At 58.5% G+C, this 13,779-nt stretch overlaps 5 protein-coding genes across 5 annotated transcripts; 3 read left to right on the forward strand and 2 right to left on the reverse strand.

Moving 5' to 3' along the window:
* Positions 1-1,084: 1,084 nt before the first annotated feature.
* On the forward strand, positions 1,085-2,825 carry CH63R_03684 (Cytochrome P450; the record flags this gene model as incomplete). The annotated part of the gene is made up of 3 exons (XM_018298659.1): positions 1,085-1,412; positions 1,475-1,510; positions 1,579-2,825. The coding sequence occupies 3 exons, from the start codon at positions 1,085-1,087 to the stop codon at positions 2,823-2,825; spliced, it is 1,611 nt and encodes a 536-aa protein (XP_018159905.1).
* A 299-nt stretch (positions 2,826-3,124) lies between these two features.
* On the reverse strand, positions 3,125-4,480 carry CH63R_03685 (Carboxypeptidase A; the record flags this gene model as incomplete). Its single annotated transcript, XM_018298660.1, has 1 exon — positions 3,125-4,480. One exon carries the CDS (start codon positions 4,478-4,480, stop codon positions 3,125-3,127), a length of 1,356 nt encoding a protein of 451 aa, XP_018159906.1.
* A 988-nt stretch (positions 4,481-5,468) lies between these two features.
* CH63R_03686 (Signal recognition particle protein) lies at positions 5,469-7,164 on the forward strand (the record flags this gene model as incomplete). Its single annotated transcript, XM_018298661.1, has 2 exons — positions 5,469-5,546; positions 5,662-7,164. 2 exons carry the CDS (start codon positions 5,469-5,471, stop codon positions 7,162-7,164), a joined length of 1,581 nt encoding a protein of 526 aa, XP_018159907.1.
* A 2,300-nt stretch (positions 7,165-9,464) lies between these two features.
* CH63R_03687 (PAP2 superfamily protein) lies at positions 9,465-10,761 on the forward strand (the record flags this gene model as incomplete). The annotated part of the gene is made up of 2 exons (XM_018298662.1): positions 9,465-9,665; positions 9,736-10,761. 2 exons carry the CDS (start codon positions 9,465-9,467, stop codon positions 10,759-10,761), a joined length of 1,227 nt encoding a protein of 408 aa, XP_018159908.1.
* A 1,679-nt stretch (positions 10,762-12,440) lies between these two features.
* Positions 12,441-13,723, reverse strand: CH63R_03688 (metallo-beta-lactamase superfamily protein; the record flags this gene model as incomplete). Its single annotated transcript, XM_018298663.1, has 2 exons — positions 12,441-13,284; positions 13,362-13,723. 2 exons carry the CDS (start codon positions 13,721-13,723, stop codon positions 12,441-12,443), a joined length of 1,206 nt encoding a protein of 401 aa, XP_018159909.1.
* Between the last annotated feature and the right edge of the window lie 56 nt (positions 13,724-13,779).

Here is a 13,779-nt window from a genome sequence, read left to right on the forward strand (position 1 = left end):
AGATCTCCGTCTTCCAGGTCTTCTTTGGCCGCAGATAATCCCACCAGACGTCCCCATCAAGAAGGAGTGGCCATAAAACTGACGATTTCTTTTTCTCTATTTCTTGAGGGACATGAAACGTTCTCAAAAGACAAGGTCTACTGATGGCAATCTCTCGACTGCTCCTGCGCTAATGGTACTGTCTGAGATAAGTTGACGTAGCAAGGCAGATAGATCACTGGGCAATTCCAAGCCGAAGAATGCAGTCTAGTCTTCGATTTTCACTCCATTGGTACTCATGAGAGACGTTTTGATCAAAAATAATCCAATCATTCAAGTTGTTGACGACATTGTCGTCGTCATGCTGAGCGTCAGAAAACATGTCACTTGTCCTTGCAGCGATGATCCTCCCCAGAACGCCGCACAGCCAACTATCGAGTTACATTCTAAGAGGACATCGGAAAGACAACTGGGAGCATCAGTGGCAAACCACAATATGCTGAGGGCATTTCATCACCGTTCCACAGCCAGGATCTGATGCTGCTCGCTCTAGGCAGTGTAGTGTAGAGACTCGGCATCTACAGCCGGAGGCAACCCACATGATACCCGAGCCCTCCCCAGCAGCGAAACAAACGGGGTCTGCCCCTGAGATAGCACATGAGAGCTCGAGTGCATTCTAGCCGCACAGCGTCAACCTCCTCCCTACCATTTCTCGTGATTCTAGTTCTTCGGCGGACCCTTGCAGCGGGCCTTTGGCATCAAGCATCCCATCATGGACGACCCCGGCAAACCAGGCCCGAAAGCCAATTGGCTCAGCCCCCTACTCGATTCCCCGTTCGGGCCTGTGGGGCCGGCCCGAGCAGCGTGTGCGCGCCGCCGCAGCAAAAAAGCCGCCCGCGACTAAATTTTTCCACGGGGGGGGGAGGCGCAGGGCGAAGCGAAGCCTCAACCGCCACATCACGCACTCACTCTCACTCCCACTCAGGCCACCACCCTCACTGAGTCGCTCACTTACTCACTAACTCACTCATACAACATACCGCCTCACCCACATCCCTACTTCATCCCCCCCGATACTCCTTCAGCCCGTGGCGCCGGCGCGGCGATGCCTTCTCTGGCGCTCGGTATCCACGGCCTGTCCCTCGCATTTCACGGCGCATCCATCCTTCTCCGCGACTTGGTGCTGCTCACAACCTCCTCGGTCCTTCTCGCCTTGCTCGCTGTCGCCGGGTATTGTCTGCTCCTCCATCCCCTAGCCCGCGTTCCCGGCCCCAGACTCGCCGCCATCTCGAATGTGTGGTACGCCCGCCAGGCCCGTGATGGACGCATGCTGCAGCTGGGCAAGACGCTGCACAAGCGGTACGGCCCTGTTGTCCGCGTCGGGCCGAACGAGGTCTGGTTCGACTCTGTAGATGCATTCAAGCACATTTACCGTATGTTCGTTTGTCGTACAACTGCGTCCACGGGTGAGGCAGACGCTCACTATCGCGTACAGGGGCCGGCAGTGGTTACGATAAGTCCGACTTTTACCGTACGTTCCTTCTCGTTTATCTATATAGACTCAAGAACCATCACAAACTCACAGCGGTTTTTCAACAGTGTCCACTGCGCTGCAGAGGCCGGACATCACCTACACCCCTCTTCCAACCTTCACGTCCCCCGATACCCTCGACTTGCTCTCCGAACGTAACACGCAGCGCTACCGCCTACAGCGTCGTCTCATAGGACCCCTCTACCAGACCGCACATCTTAAACGCCACGAGCCGGCCCTCGACGCCGTCTTGGACAGGGTCGTCGCCACCCTCCGGTCACTCGAGGGTGCCGAGATCGACCTCAAGGAATGGATGCACATCATCGCGGTCGAGTCCCTCGCGGCCGTCGTCCTCACCTGGTCGCCGAACTACCTCCGCGACAGGACGGACCACTCGTCCAGCAGCCACGGCTACATGGGCTGGCGCCGCAAGTCCGTCTTCGGCCTCTTCCCCCTCGCCGTCAAGCTCGAGCTCCTCTCCAAGGCCTTCGGGAGGTCCTTCGCCAACCTGTGGGGTGTCACCTACAAGACGCCCAAGAACTTCCGGCCCTTCTTCACGGGCGTCTACAGGCAGGTCTCGCGGCGGGTGACGGCCGCCCTCGCGGGCAAGCCGGTCCCGAAGAACGACCGCAAGGATGACTTCCTCGCGGACCTGATCCGGCTGCACGGTGACCGGCCCGACTTCTCCGAGGCGTACCTCCGCCGCATGGCCATCACTAACTTCGGCGCCGGCCACGAGACCATGTGCTCGGCGCTGACGTCTGTTATGGCCATGATCGGGTCCCACCCGGAGGTGCAGCGGCGGGCGGCCGACGAGGTGCGCTCCGCCACCGAAGACCCAAAGGTCTACGACAACGCCGTCCGCCTAGACTACACCCAGGCGGCCATCAAGGAGGCCCAGCGGCTGTACCCCGTCCTCGGCATGTCGCTGCCGCGCACGGTGCCCGCCGAGGGCCTCGCCGTCCACGGGCGGGTCTTCCCTCCGGGGACGACCGTCGGGTGCAACCCCGTCTCGCTGCACAGGAACGCGGCCATCTTCGGGGAGGACGCGGAGGAGTTCAGCCCGGACCGCTGGTTGGACGGGAAGAGGGACGTCAAGTCCATGGAGCGGTTCAACCTCACCTGGGGAGGGGGCGGGAGGATGTGTCCCGGGAGACATCTCGCCGAGCTGGTGGTCTACAAGACGATACCGGCGCTGCTGGAGCACTTTGACGTCGAGGTCGTCATGCCTCTGGAGGAGGATATACAGTATTACTTCATGGCCATGCTGACTGGTGTGAAGGCCCGATTTGTGGCCAGGAAGAAGAACGAATGATACCCCATAGGCCGGCTGCGGAGGGAGGATGTTTCATTAGGAAGATCCAAGTTGTTGGTGACGAGGTCAACGACGCTTCCAACACACGAACAACACGAGCAACGAGACAAATGAAGGGTAAACGCCACGATGTTGACAGGATTGGAGAAGACTATCGATCTTTTAAGAAAAAGATATAAATCAACTCCCTACAGAACATCAAGCTCCCCAATTGCTTTGCTTACTGATACAGCTAGCTTTGCACCAGCATCCGCGACCTCAATCTTTGTTTGAGTGATCTGTCAGTCCGACTTGACTCCCTAACCCCCGGCCTCGATGGCTTGATGTTTGGCGGCGTTGAGGAGGAATGTCATGTATCCCACAGCCGCCTCCTTGAGGGACCTGTAGTACTGCTCACCGGAAGGGTAGTACGGGCACCCGCCTTCCTGCGCAACAGCAGCCGCCTCCTCCTCGGAAGCGCCGAGCTTCAACTTGAAAGAGTAGACCTTACTGGTCATTTCATTGACGGTATGCCGGCTGTATGCCCAATCGATCGCCGACCCGGACGCGCCCAGGAATATCTTGCCTTCTTTGCGCAGGGCGTCTACGTCGTGGAACGGCGTGCCACTGACATTTGCCATCTGCGCCGCGACGCTGGTGGAAATGTCCTGGTAGACATCCAGATCCTTGGCACGGATGTACTCGCTATAGCCGACGGCCGGATCGCCGCGCTTCCCGTCGTAGCTAGCGTTCCGGAAGCTCATCGCGGTGTCTGTTGTCTGCGGCACAGCGTTGGTCCATGCGTGCGTAACGAGGCGGCCCTTGGTGTGGACGTTGAGGAACCACCGGATGCGCGGGTGCGTCTCGAGGACCCAAGCAACGTTCCGCGACTCAGCCTCGGACATCGGTTCGCATCCGTGAAAGAGCTCGTGTTCGGGGTTGTCCGAGGCGACGTCGCCCGCTAGCTCGCTGTAGGCCTGGCGGTAATCCCAAGTGAAGTTGTAGTTGCGGTCTATGTTGACGCCGATGCCGCGGATGCTCTTGTCCTCCGGTCGGTAGTCGACGTTGAGGTTGTTGCCCCAGCAGTTGTGCCAGCGCTGGTCCCAAGCGTGGCCGTCCGGGTTGACGAGGGGAAAGATGATGATGCCCAGAGAGAGGACGCGGCGGACCTGCTCGACGGTGTAGACGTGGTTGTCGTACGCGAGGCCCTCGTCATGCTTGTTGGCCCAGAGGAGGTCACCGATGAAGTAGATGAGGCTGTCGGGACCGCCGCGCTCGCGGCCCTGGACGCCGGCGGTGAGGAAGACGCTGTATGATCTCGTGTTGATGCGGCCGGTAAACTTGTCGAGGGGCAGAAAGCCGACAAATGACTTCTGCTTCCAATAGGATTCGTGAGGAGTGTTTGTCACCTGGATTCCATACTCTTTCTCAAGGCCGCGCAGGGCAGTCCCGATTTCGGGACCGTTGAGAACGGTTTTGTAGTCGAAGGCGGGTGCGTCTCTGTTGACGCCGAGGCCATGGGGGGCCTTGTCGCCATTATGGAAGCGGTCAATAGTGCTGATGGGAGCAGTCTCGCTGAGTCGATGGTTCTCCACGGTCTTTCCGCTTGACAGGAGTGCAGCAAGGATGAGTTTGGAGATCTTCTTGAAGGAGTTGACATGTTTTGGAGCCCCCATTTTGACACCCGAGACACACTGAATCAGTCTGATTCGAGTTTCAGCAGGTCAGAACAACATCGTGCGGACCAGGAAGGTTATAGGTGATTAATTGAGGCACAATCACGTCGACGGGTAGCTCCAGGCCCACAACCTTTCTGGACAGTTTGCCATTTTGGACATGCAGGACGATAGAGAGTATTTATCAGGGTTAGAAACCCAATTTGAGGCTACCCGTCGAAGAGTAGACTTTTTAGCCTGTGGCCTTGCGCCCTCTATGAGCTTGCGAAGCCGGGAAGCGTGATGGAGTCGGTCATGGAGGTGTCGTGCTAGATGTCGGCCCGCGACCAAGTGTGGGCGCAACGGTGGACATTCCAAAAGATAGTCGTATGATGCCTCACAAAATGATGTGATGGCATGAGATTCAATGGTGGGCTGTTTGCAAGAATTTGAGGTCGCAAGGTCGAGGTGGTAATGCGGTGTTGCCCGTTAAGGTGGCGGAGGTTTGCGTGCAACGGTTGAGACTGAAACAGCGCCGAAGAAAGATATTGAGAAACTCAGACCAGAAAGAAAAAAAAACCCCACCAATTGCAGCTTTTGAGGTGGCGTTAGTTTGACTGTGGCTGCAAAGGTTCCGACTGTGTGTGTGTTGGTCTATCATCTCGTTCCATTAAGTCAAAAGGCAACAATCTTGCGGTCCCTTGATATCTACACAGTGCTAGGTTTCACCGTGTTTGCAAGGACAAAACTGTATACTTGGTACCTCTGGTCTGGAGAAACGGTGCATCCGATGTCCCGCGGACTCCTCTGCCCCACACGACGGACTCACCCAGTAAGATGCTTGAATTCCAGGCCAGTGGCACTGGATCCCGCATGCCGCCTCCGAGGCCAGGCCAAATTCCCATTTGCAACACGTCTCCAGCCCCAAGAGCAGAGCAGAGCATCACCAAACCTACCAGAACCGTATTTCCCCCTCCAAAGTCGGCTCGACAGCCGCACCCCGCCCACCATGGTTCTTCAAGATCTCGGCCGCCGTATCAACACGGCCGTCACAAATCTCACCAGAGAGGCCAACCTCGACGAAAAGGTGCGCTTCACTTCGCTTCACTCCCCCCTACCCCGCAGGACCAAACTTCGTTGCGCATCACCACCGGTGGTGGTAGAGCCCGTACAGCTATACTGACAGCCCATCCGCATCGCAGGCCTTCGATGGAATGCTCAAGGAGATTTGCGCCGCCCTGCTCGAAGCCGACGTCAACGTGCGCCTCGTCGGCCAACTGCGAAAGTCCATCAAGAGCACCGTCAACTTCAAGGAGCTCCCGCCCGCCGTCAACAAGAAGCGCCTCATCCAGAAAGCCGTCTTCGATGAGCTCGTCAAGCTCGTCGACCCCCACGCCGAGCCCTTCAAGCCGAAGAAGGGCAAGTCCAACATCATCATGTTCGTCGGTCTGCAGGGTGCTGGTAAGACGACGACATGTACGAAGCTCGCACGTCACTACCAGGCACGCGGTTTCAAGGCTTGCTTAGTGTGCGCCGACACCTTCCGCGCTGGTGCTTTCGATCAGCTGAAGCAGAACGCGACCAAGGCCAAGATCCCCTACTACGGCTCGCTGACGGAGACGGACCCTGCCGTTGTGGCGAGGGAAGGTGTGGAGAAGTTCAAGAAGGAGAAGTTTGAGATCATCATCGTGGACACGTCGGGAAGGCACAGGCAAGAGGAGGCGCTGTTCCAGGAGATGGTGGACATTCAGACGGCGGTTCGACCCGACGAGACCATTATGGTGCTCGACGCATCCATCGGTCAGCAGGCCGAGTCGCAGGCCAAGGCGTTCAAGGAAGCGGCCGACTTTGGAGCCATCATCATCACCAAGACGGACGGCCACGCCTCGGGTGGTGGCGCCATCTCGGCCGTCGCGGCCACACACACGCCCATCGTCTTCATCGGCACGGGCGAGCACATGCTCGACTTTGAGCGGTTCGCGCCACAACAGTTCGTGTCGAAGCTGCTAGGGATGGGCGACATGGCGGGCCTCGTGGAACACGTGCAGAGCCTGAAGCTGGACCAGAAGGACACGATCAAACACATCACGGAGGGCATCTTCACGGTGCGCGACCTGCGGGACCAGCTCTCCAACATCATGAAGATGGGCCCGCTGTCCAAGATGGCCGGCATGATCCCCGGCATGAGCGGCATGATGCAGGGCATGGACGACGAGGAGGGCAGCGCCAAGCTCAAGCGCATGATTTACATTTGCGACTCGATGACGGAGAAGGAGCTCGACTCGGACGGCAAGATGTTCATCGAGCAGCCGACAAGGATGACGCGGGTGGCGCATGGGTCGGGCACGTCGGTGCGCGAGGTCGAGGACCTGTTGACGCAGCAGCGGATGATGGCGGGCATGGCCAAGAAGATGGGCGGCAACATGAAGAACATGCAGCGGGCACAGTCGGCCATGGCGGGAGGCAACAAGGCGCAGCAGCTCGCGGCGATGCAGAAGCGGTTGCAGAGCATGGGCGGTGCCGGGGCCGCCGGCGGCGGCATGCCGGACATGGGCAGCCTCATGAAGATGCTCGGCGGCGGCGGCATGGGCGGCGGCGGCGGTGGTATGCCCGATATGTCGGCGATGATGCGGCAGATGGGTATGGGCGGCATGCCGGGCATGGGCGGCGGCGCGCCGGGTGGTGGACGAGGACGGCGAGGTTAGACTTGGCTCTTCCCGAGTCGTGAGTCGTAATTCTTGTTTTCGGTGGGGGGATGGGGAAGCATGATGTCAAAAGAAAATATCCGTATAAACGATGGTTCGTCCAAGGGCGACTGAAAGTGGAGAAGACAGAAGGGAGAGAGAGGGAAAGAGAGACAGCGCTATGGATGAAGACATGATAGTAGTACACTACCTGGAGTCGCCGGGGGGGCGGGACCACATTCGGAGCCCTCTTTTTCAATAGGCTTGGCGTTTTAGGAGGAGGGCGGAACACACAAACAAAAGACTCTCAGACCAGGAGCGCGCTGCCAGCAGCATTCTGATGCAATCTTGTGTTCTGGAGTGACTTCGAAACCTGTTCTCGGCGGCTGTGGCCGATGAGGGACGGACCGATGAAGAGCTGCCTGTGGGGGGGATTCGGTCTGGAAGGGGTTCGGATTGGAGGATTCGTCTCACGGAGCCGCGCAATTCATTGCCTCACGGCGGTGGAGAACCAAGCTTCTTTTTTTTTTCTTTTCCTGTTAAGGTTCCCGACGGAGACCATCGAACCGGCGCCGATCCTTTTTCCCTTTTTTTCCTTTCCCGCCGGAGCCAAGACCGCGACCAGCGGCGTGCTCTTCTTCCTCTCACGGAGTATGGCCGGGCTGGTGCCGCGTTAGCCAGGCGAGGCGTGGCAGGACTGCACCTGCACCGGTACACGTGTTAGAGGGCTGACGATCCGTCCGCGTAGGGAAAATGCGAGCGGTATCAGGGGGCACTTCAATCGTCCCTTGGGCTACGTGTGGCGTAGTTGGCTGGTTGGCGAGGGACACGGGTCTAGTGTGCAGTGACATGGGAGGAGGGTCGGCGTGGGATGACGTCGGGTAGGCCCGCCATTTTTGATTTTTTTTTTTGGTAGGTAGGCTTGCTTCACTCTGCATCACTCTGCGTTGCGTACCGTACGTGGGTGGATTGCATCAGACTTCGACGAGGTGATGGTTGACGACTTCGACTTGAACATGCGATGTGCTTTAGCGGTCCCTGTGGGTGCATCAACCGGCGCCGCGTGTAAGTGAGATTGTGCGATGGCGCCGTCTTGGCATGCGGAAGCCGACCTCGATCTCGGGTTAGACTCAGTTAGGACTTAAGGAATCTCGACGAAGTCAATTTTTCTAACTTGGCAGTTATCAGTCATTCGTCGAGTCTTGATTCGAAGCTATGTCTCGTCGCAAAAACCAGAGCCCCTACTTCTCCATGTCTTCAATGCTTGTCCGTGACAATACCATTGGACTTCCTCTCCCAGGACGCCCGGCACGCTCATCACGCAGGTCTCGAGGGAGCATGTTACCAGGGGACACGTCCTGTTCCATGTTGATCGTGTATCAGCGCCATCATCACACCCGCAGAGTCTATACGCCCTTGAAGCCCGTCATCCTTCGAGTCCAGACCTTTCCCAATCTCCGACATCTCGAGCATCTGATTGGGCGACTCGGATCTGGAGTGCCGGCGAGCAGGGATGGCGAGGGGGGTGGGAAGCGTGAACGGGCCCCGGTGTCTGCGCGTCGGGAGGCGGCATGACGTCGGTGTTGTCATTTCAAGTGGCTTTTGATCGGTACACTGTTTTTTCCACTTCTTTCACTTGCCATACATACTCTGTTTGCGTTGTTGTTGGTAGTGATGCTGGATGCTGCCGCACCACCACGCCCACATCGAATCATACCTAGCGTAGCAGCCACAGCCCGGGGTTACATGCAGCGGGTGTTCAGTGTACTGAGACCCGGACAGGAATGACATACGGCATGTCCACTTTTTGCTTGCAATATGCCAGACGGAGGAGAACATCCGAGCGTCGTTGGGAAGAAGCCCTTTCGTCCCAAATCGACGATGGTCAACTGCAAAGTCTGGCGTCCCAGAGACGGGATTAAACAAACATGACGTCAAGTATGAGTGAAGAAGGAGCTCCCCTCTCCCTTCAGAACAAGGACAAGGCCTGCCTGCCCGAAGCAAGCACCACTCTACTTTATTTCTTGTTCCTTAAGCTTAAAGTCAGAGCCGTCCTCCCTCCCACTTGCACCTCTCCGTCCTGTTGAAGACAAGCCAAGCCATCCATCAAGCCATCAACATCCAAATACAAGCTCGCCAAGAAACGTCTTGCAGCTCCCGGCGTGGCACAAGCACAGCCATCCCGTCTTGGCGTTTTCTCCCGAAGGGTCTCGGTCCAAACTACTATTACAACCACACGCATAACAGCATCATCCTTCACACACGCGCGTGCCGGAGAAGTTACAACACCATCTGAACGACAGATCTGAACAATTCTCACCATGGGCATCTTTGGAAAGCGTCGCGAGGCGGCCGCCGTCCCTGCCAACGGCCATGCCAACGGCCACCACAACGGAACCTCCAGCAAGCGTCACGCAGCCGAACCCTACACCATGTCTCGTCGTCCCAGCTTCGGACAGTGGCTCAAGGGGACGCTGCTCGACATCATCACCATGGTCTGCATGGGCGCAATTGGCCTGGGCGTAAGTAGTTCTTTTCAGAGGCGTTCCTTGTGATGCGACACCACCAACTAACATATCCCTCTTCCCTCAGATTTACATGGCCCCTCCCGCTCCCAACCGCTCCTTCGCCGTCACCTTTGCCGACGGTGAGGTCGTTTACCCGCAGTTCGCCTACCCGATGCGCAACGAGATCATCCCCATCTGGCTGGCCGCCTTCCTCGCCTCCGTCATCCCCATTTGCATCATCCTGCTCATGCAGATCCGCATCCGCTCCTTCTGGGACGTCAACAACGCCGTCATCGGCCTGCTCTACTCGCTCATCTGCGCCGCCGTCTTCCAGGTCTTTATCAAGTTCCTCATCGGCGGCCTGCGCCCGCATTTCCTCGAGGCCTGCCAGCCCGACCTGTCGCGCGTCACGGCCAGCCAGGGCGGCATCGCCCGCACCGGCTACAGCGCCGCCGGCTTCCAGTCGCTCTACGTTACCAAGGAGGTGTGCACCGGCGACACCAAGGAGATCAACGACTCGCTCGAGAGCTTCCCCAGCGGCCACACCACGGCCGCCTTTGCTGGCCTCGGTTACCTGTTCCTTTACCTCAACGCAAAGTTCAAGGTCTTTTCCGACTACCACCCGGCCATGTGGAAGCTCATCATCACCTACATCCCCATCCTCGGCGCCGTGCTCATCGGCGGCGCTCTCACCATCGACGAGTTCCACAACTGGTACGACATCTTTGCAGGCGCCGCTATTGGCATCGTCTTCGCCTTCTCCTCGTACCGCATGACGTACGCCGCAATCTGGGACTTCCGCTTCAACCACATCCCCCTCAACCGCGGCCAGGCCTTTACCTACGGCGCTGACGCCGAGCTGTACGACGCCGTCTTCACCCGCAAGGCCGGCTGGGGCAAGCGCGGCGCCGGCGGTCTGGTGCACGGCCACGAGAAGCACCACGGCCTCGGAGGCTCAGGCCACGGCGGTCACGGTAACGGGCACGGCGCCGCCACGGGCATGCACGGCGCTGGCACGACGGGCGCTGCAGGCGTCAACGACTACGGCGAGCCTGTTGGCTCCCGCAAGCCCATCGGCTCGGGATCGCGCCACCCTGACGCAATGGTCTAAGCTGTCGTTCGTGCGACGAATGCTTGGAAATTCGCGCGAGTGTATCAGTATCAATCAAACAACAGTAATGGACAGTTGGAAGTAGCAGCATTGGAGTCTCGGGCGTTTTGGGAGTTACGAATGACGGCCTTGCCGGGAAGAAGTACAAATACCCCTCGAGACACAAACCCCCTTGAAGCAGACAGTTTGTAATTAGGTCTTTCCGCCTAGTGTCTTTAATGAAGTTGTAATGCCGAAGTCTTCTTATCATGTATCAGTGATGCGACGTAAATACTACTTCGTAACTAATGGTGGTCTTTTACTGCCCGGCCGTGGTGACAAGATGATTGACACCGAATGGTATTATGTTCCCAAGTATGTGATGCTGATGAAATGGCTTGATACTTGATAGCACAAAGTACGGTTGAGATGTGGATGTTCCTGCTAGATTCCTGAATGTTCCTGAGTGGATTCTTGAATGTTCCCTGAGATTCTTGGCGGTCCTGGAATGGAAGCCTGAGACCGCTCAAATGCAGCACTCTGGTCGGCGACGATACGCCCGGACCATCGGAGCGGATTACCCTCTCATCCGGGTGGTCCAGTATCCACTCCGTTGAAGGGGAAAAAAAGCATTAAAATCGTCAACCAGCTCCCTGGACCTCATTCCCCTTCGTTTTTTCATTCTTCACAGTTCGTCGTGCCACGCATACTCAGCTTGCTATCGACAGTCTCTCGACACCCAGCTCCATCCACCCATTCTCGGGTCCTCCCCTGGACCCCTAGGGGCGCGCGCGCATACGACATTAAGAAGTGTTTTTTTTTTGCGCGCGCCTCGCCCCTATCAAGAGTAAGTCGACAACAATCATTAACACACATCAATCGACCCCAACCCCTTCTCCTTCATGATGAAATTTCCACCATAATTCGCAGTTTCCACGGAAGCCGTCATCGAGCCTTTTGACGTGCGATGAGCGATTATAATTATATGCCTGTCCTTGGATGTCTGAATTTAGGAGCTTCACAAGTCGATTTTGTGTTAACGCTTGATTTCGAACACCCGCTGACTTGAGAAAAAGGCAGGCTCTACCGATTTTGCGGTACGAACGGTGCTCGTCGTGATGGGGGTTTGGGGGGTGGGTGGGGACGGAATCGGAAAATACACGCGCTGTGCGGCCTCGATGGGGACGGGTTGCGTTCGATCTGGCGGGGATCTCTATTTCGAGAAGTTGCCAGACGTTTCGTCGCCTCTCCGTCGCTGCTCGTCAGGCACGATGTTGTGCTCCGCGTTGCATGCTGCCTCCATTTGGCAGGCCGGCGGAAGAGACTTGACGTGCGTCAGCCTAACTGGCTTGATTTCAAGACACCGAGTTCACCCAATAAATTTTGAATTATACCAACCCTCTGCTGCAAATTTCTTCTTGAATCGCCTTGCAAATATCCGCGTTCTCGCCCTTGGGTGCCAAGGGAGCAGTTTCCAACCAGCAGACAGCATCTGTTTTACGAAGTCAACGTCTTCCGATTTTGTTCGTGGACTAATCCAGAGTCGAGGCTTTCACGCAAACATCACGCGGCTGCTCAGCGCCACCGTTTCCAACATGTTTGACTCGATAGGATTCGTTTTTGCTCTTCACAGACTGACTAGATAGATACCTTGAATTATACGCCCCCTAATCAACCCACAAGACATCCCATACCCCCCTTTACGCAGACGCACCAGCCATCTCGACCGGCGTCCTCAGATCCCTCAGGAACAGCCACCGCCCGCTCTCCTTCCACCCCTTTCCCCTCCACCCGCTCGCCTCCCGCGGGAAGAACTCGACGACGCCGTAGAGGCTGTCGTCGTGCGCCGCCACCACCAGCACGTCCGGGCTCGCGTCGAACCGCCGCACCGCCGCCAGCGTCCGGCGCGCCTCGCCCACGTCCAGCGCCAGCGGCGCCTCCCCGGCCTCCGTCCCCGGGATCGTGTGGAACGCCGTGCTGTCCGCGTCGGCGTCGCCGTCTCTGCCATCCACCGCGGGGCCCAGCAGCGCCGCCGCGTTGCCGCCCAGCGGGTGCACCGCGTGGAACGCCCTGCCCGCGCAACAGAACCCGGGCAGCCGCACCTCCTCGGGGAGGGTGGCGCCCGCGTGAGGCCGGAGCACCGAGGCGTGGTGGAACGAGTCGCCCGCCATGTAGATGAAGCTGCTGCTGCTGCCGCTGCTGCCACCATCTGCCGAAGCCCCCGCCGCCGTAGTGCGTGCCAGCGCGTTGATGTGGCCCACGGCGTGGCCCGGCGCCGAGATGAGGTAGAAGCTGCCGTCGCCAAAGTAGTCGAGCGCCCGCAGTCCGCCGATCTCGAGGCCCGCAGCAGCGCCACTGGCGTCCCCGCCTCTGCTAAAGTCGAGCTCGCGGACCTCGCGGCCCTCGAACTCGCGCGCGAGGACCGGCGCGTCCGGCACGGCGGGCCAGCCGGGGAAGTAGGCCTCCTTGACGCCCGGGCCGACGACCAGGGCGGTCGAGGCCGGGAAGAGGGACAGCCGGCCGATGTGGTCCGGGTGGGCGTGGCTGTTGTGGGAACGTGGGTCGTAAGATCAGCAGCCATCGGAGAGGGAAAGGGGGAAAAGAGAGAGAGAGAAGCGCACCTCCAGAACACGGCCTCGATGCCCTCGAGATCGACCCCGTTCTCCGTCAGGATCTCCGAGACGTACTTCCGCGCCGTCATGGCCCCGCCCATCTGCTTGACGGCCTCGATGACGGGCGGCGAGAAGTCGTTGGCCCAGTCCGTGGGCAGGCCGAGGTCGAACACGACCCGCCGCCGCCCGCCCTGCGCGTCGGTGCGGGTCACCAGGAAGGCGTACCCGACGCCGTGCCACGTCTCGAACCCCCGGATGGGCGGGCCCATGAAGGGCGCCGTCGGGAGCGTCCCGTCAAGCGTCGTGTCGATGATGGAGACCTGGACCGTGGCGGTGTAGGGGGGGATCCGGAGGGATTCCGTGGCCGACATTATCATGTTTCGCGTGGTTTGAAGGGTGAGTAGGTTGTTTTTCTTTCTTTCCTTCT

The sequence above is a fragment of the Colletotrichum higginsianum genome, chromosome 3 (genome assembly GCF_001672515.1).
Source record: "Colletotrichum higginsianum IMI 349063 chromosome 3, whole genome shotgun sequence".
NCBI classification, from domain to species: Eukaryota; Fungi; Ascomycota; class Sordariomycetes; order Glomerellales; family Glomerellaceae; genus Colletotrichum; species Colletotrichum higginsianum.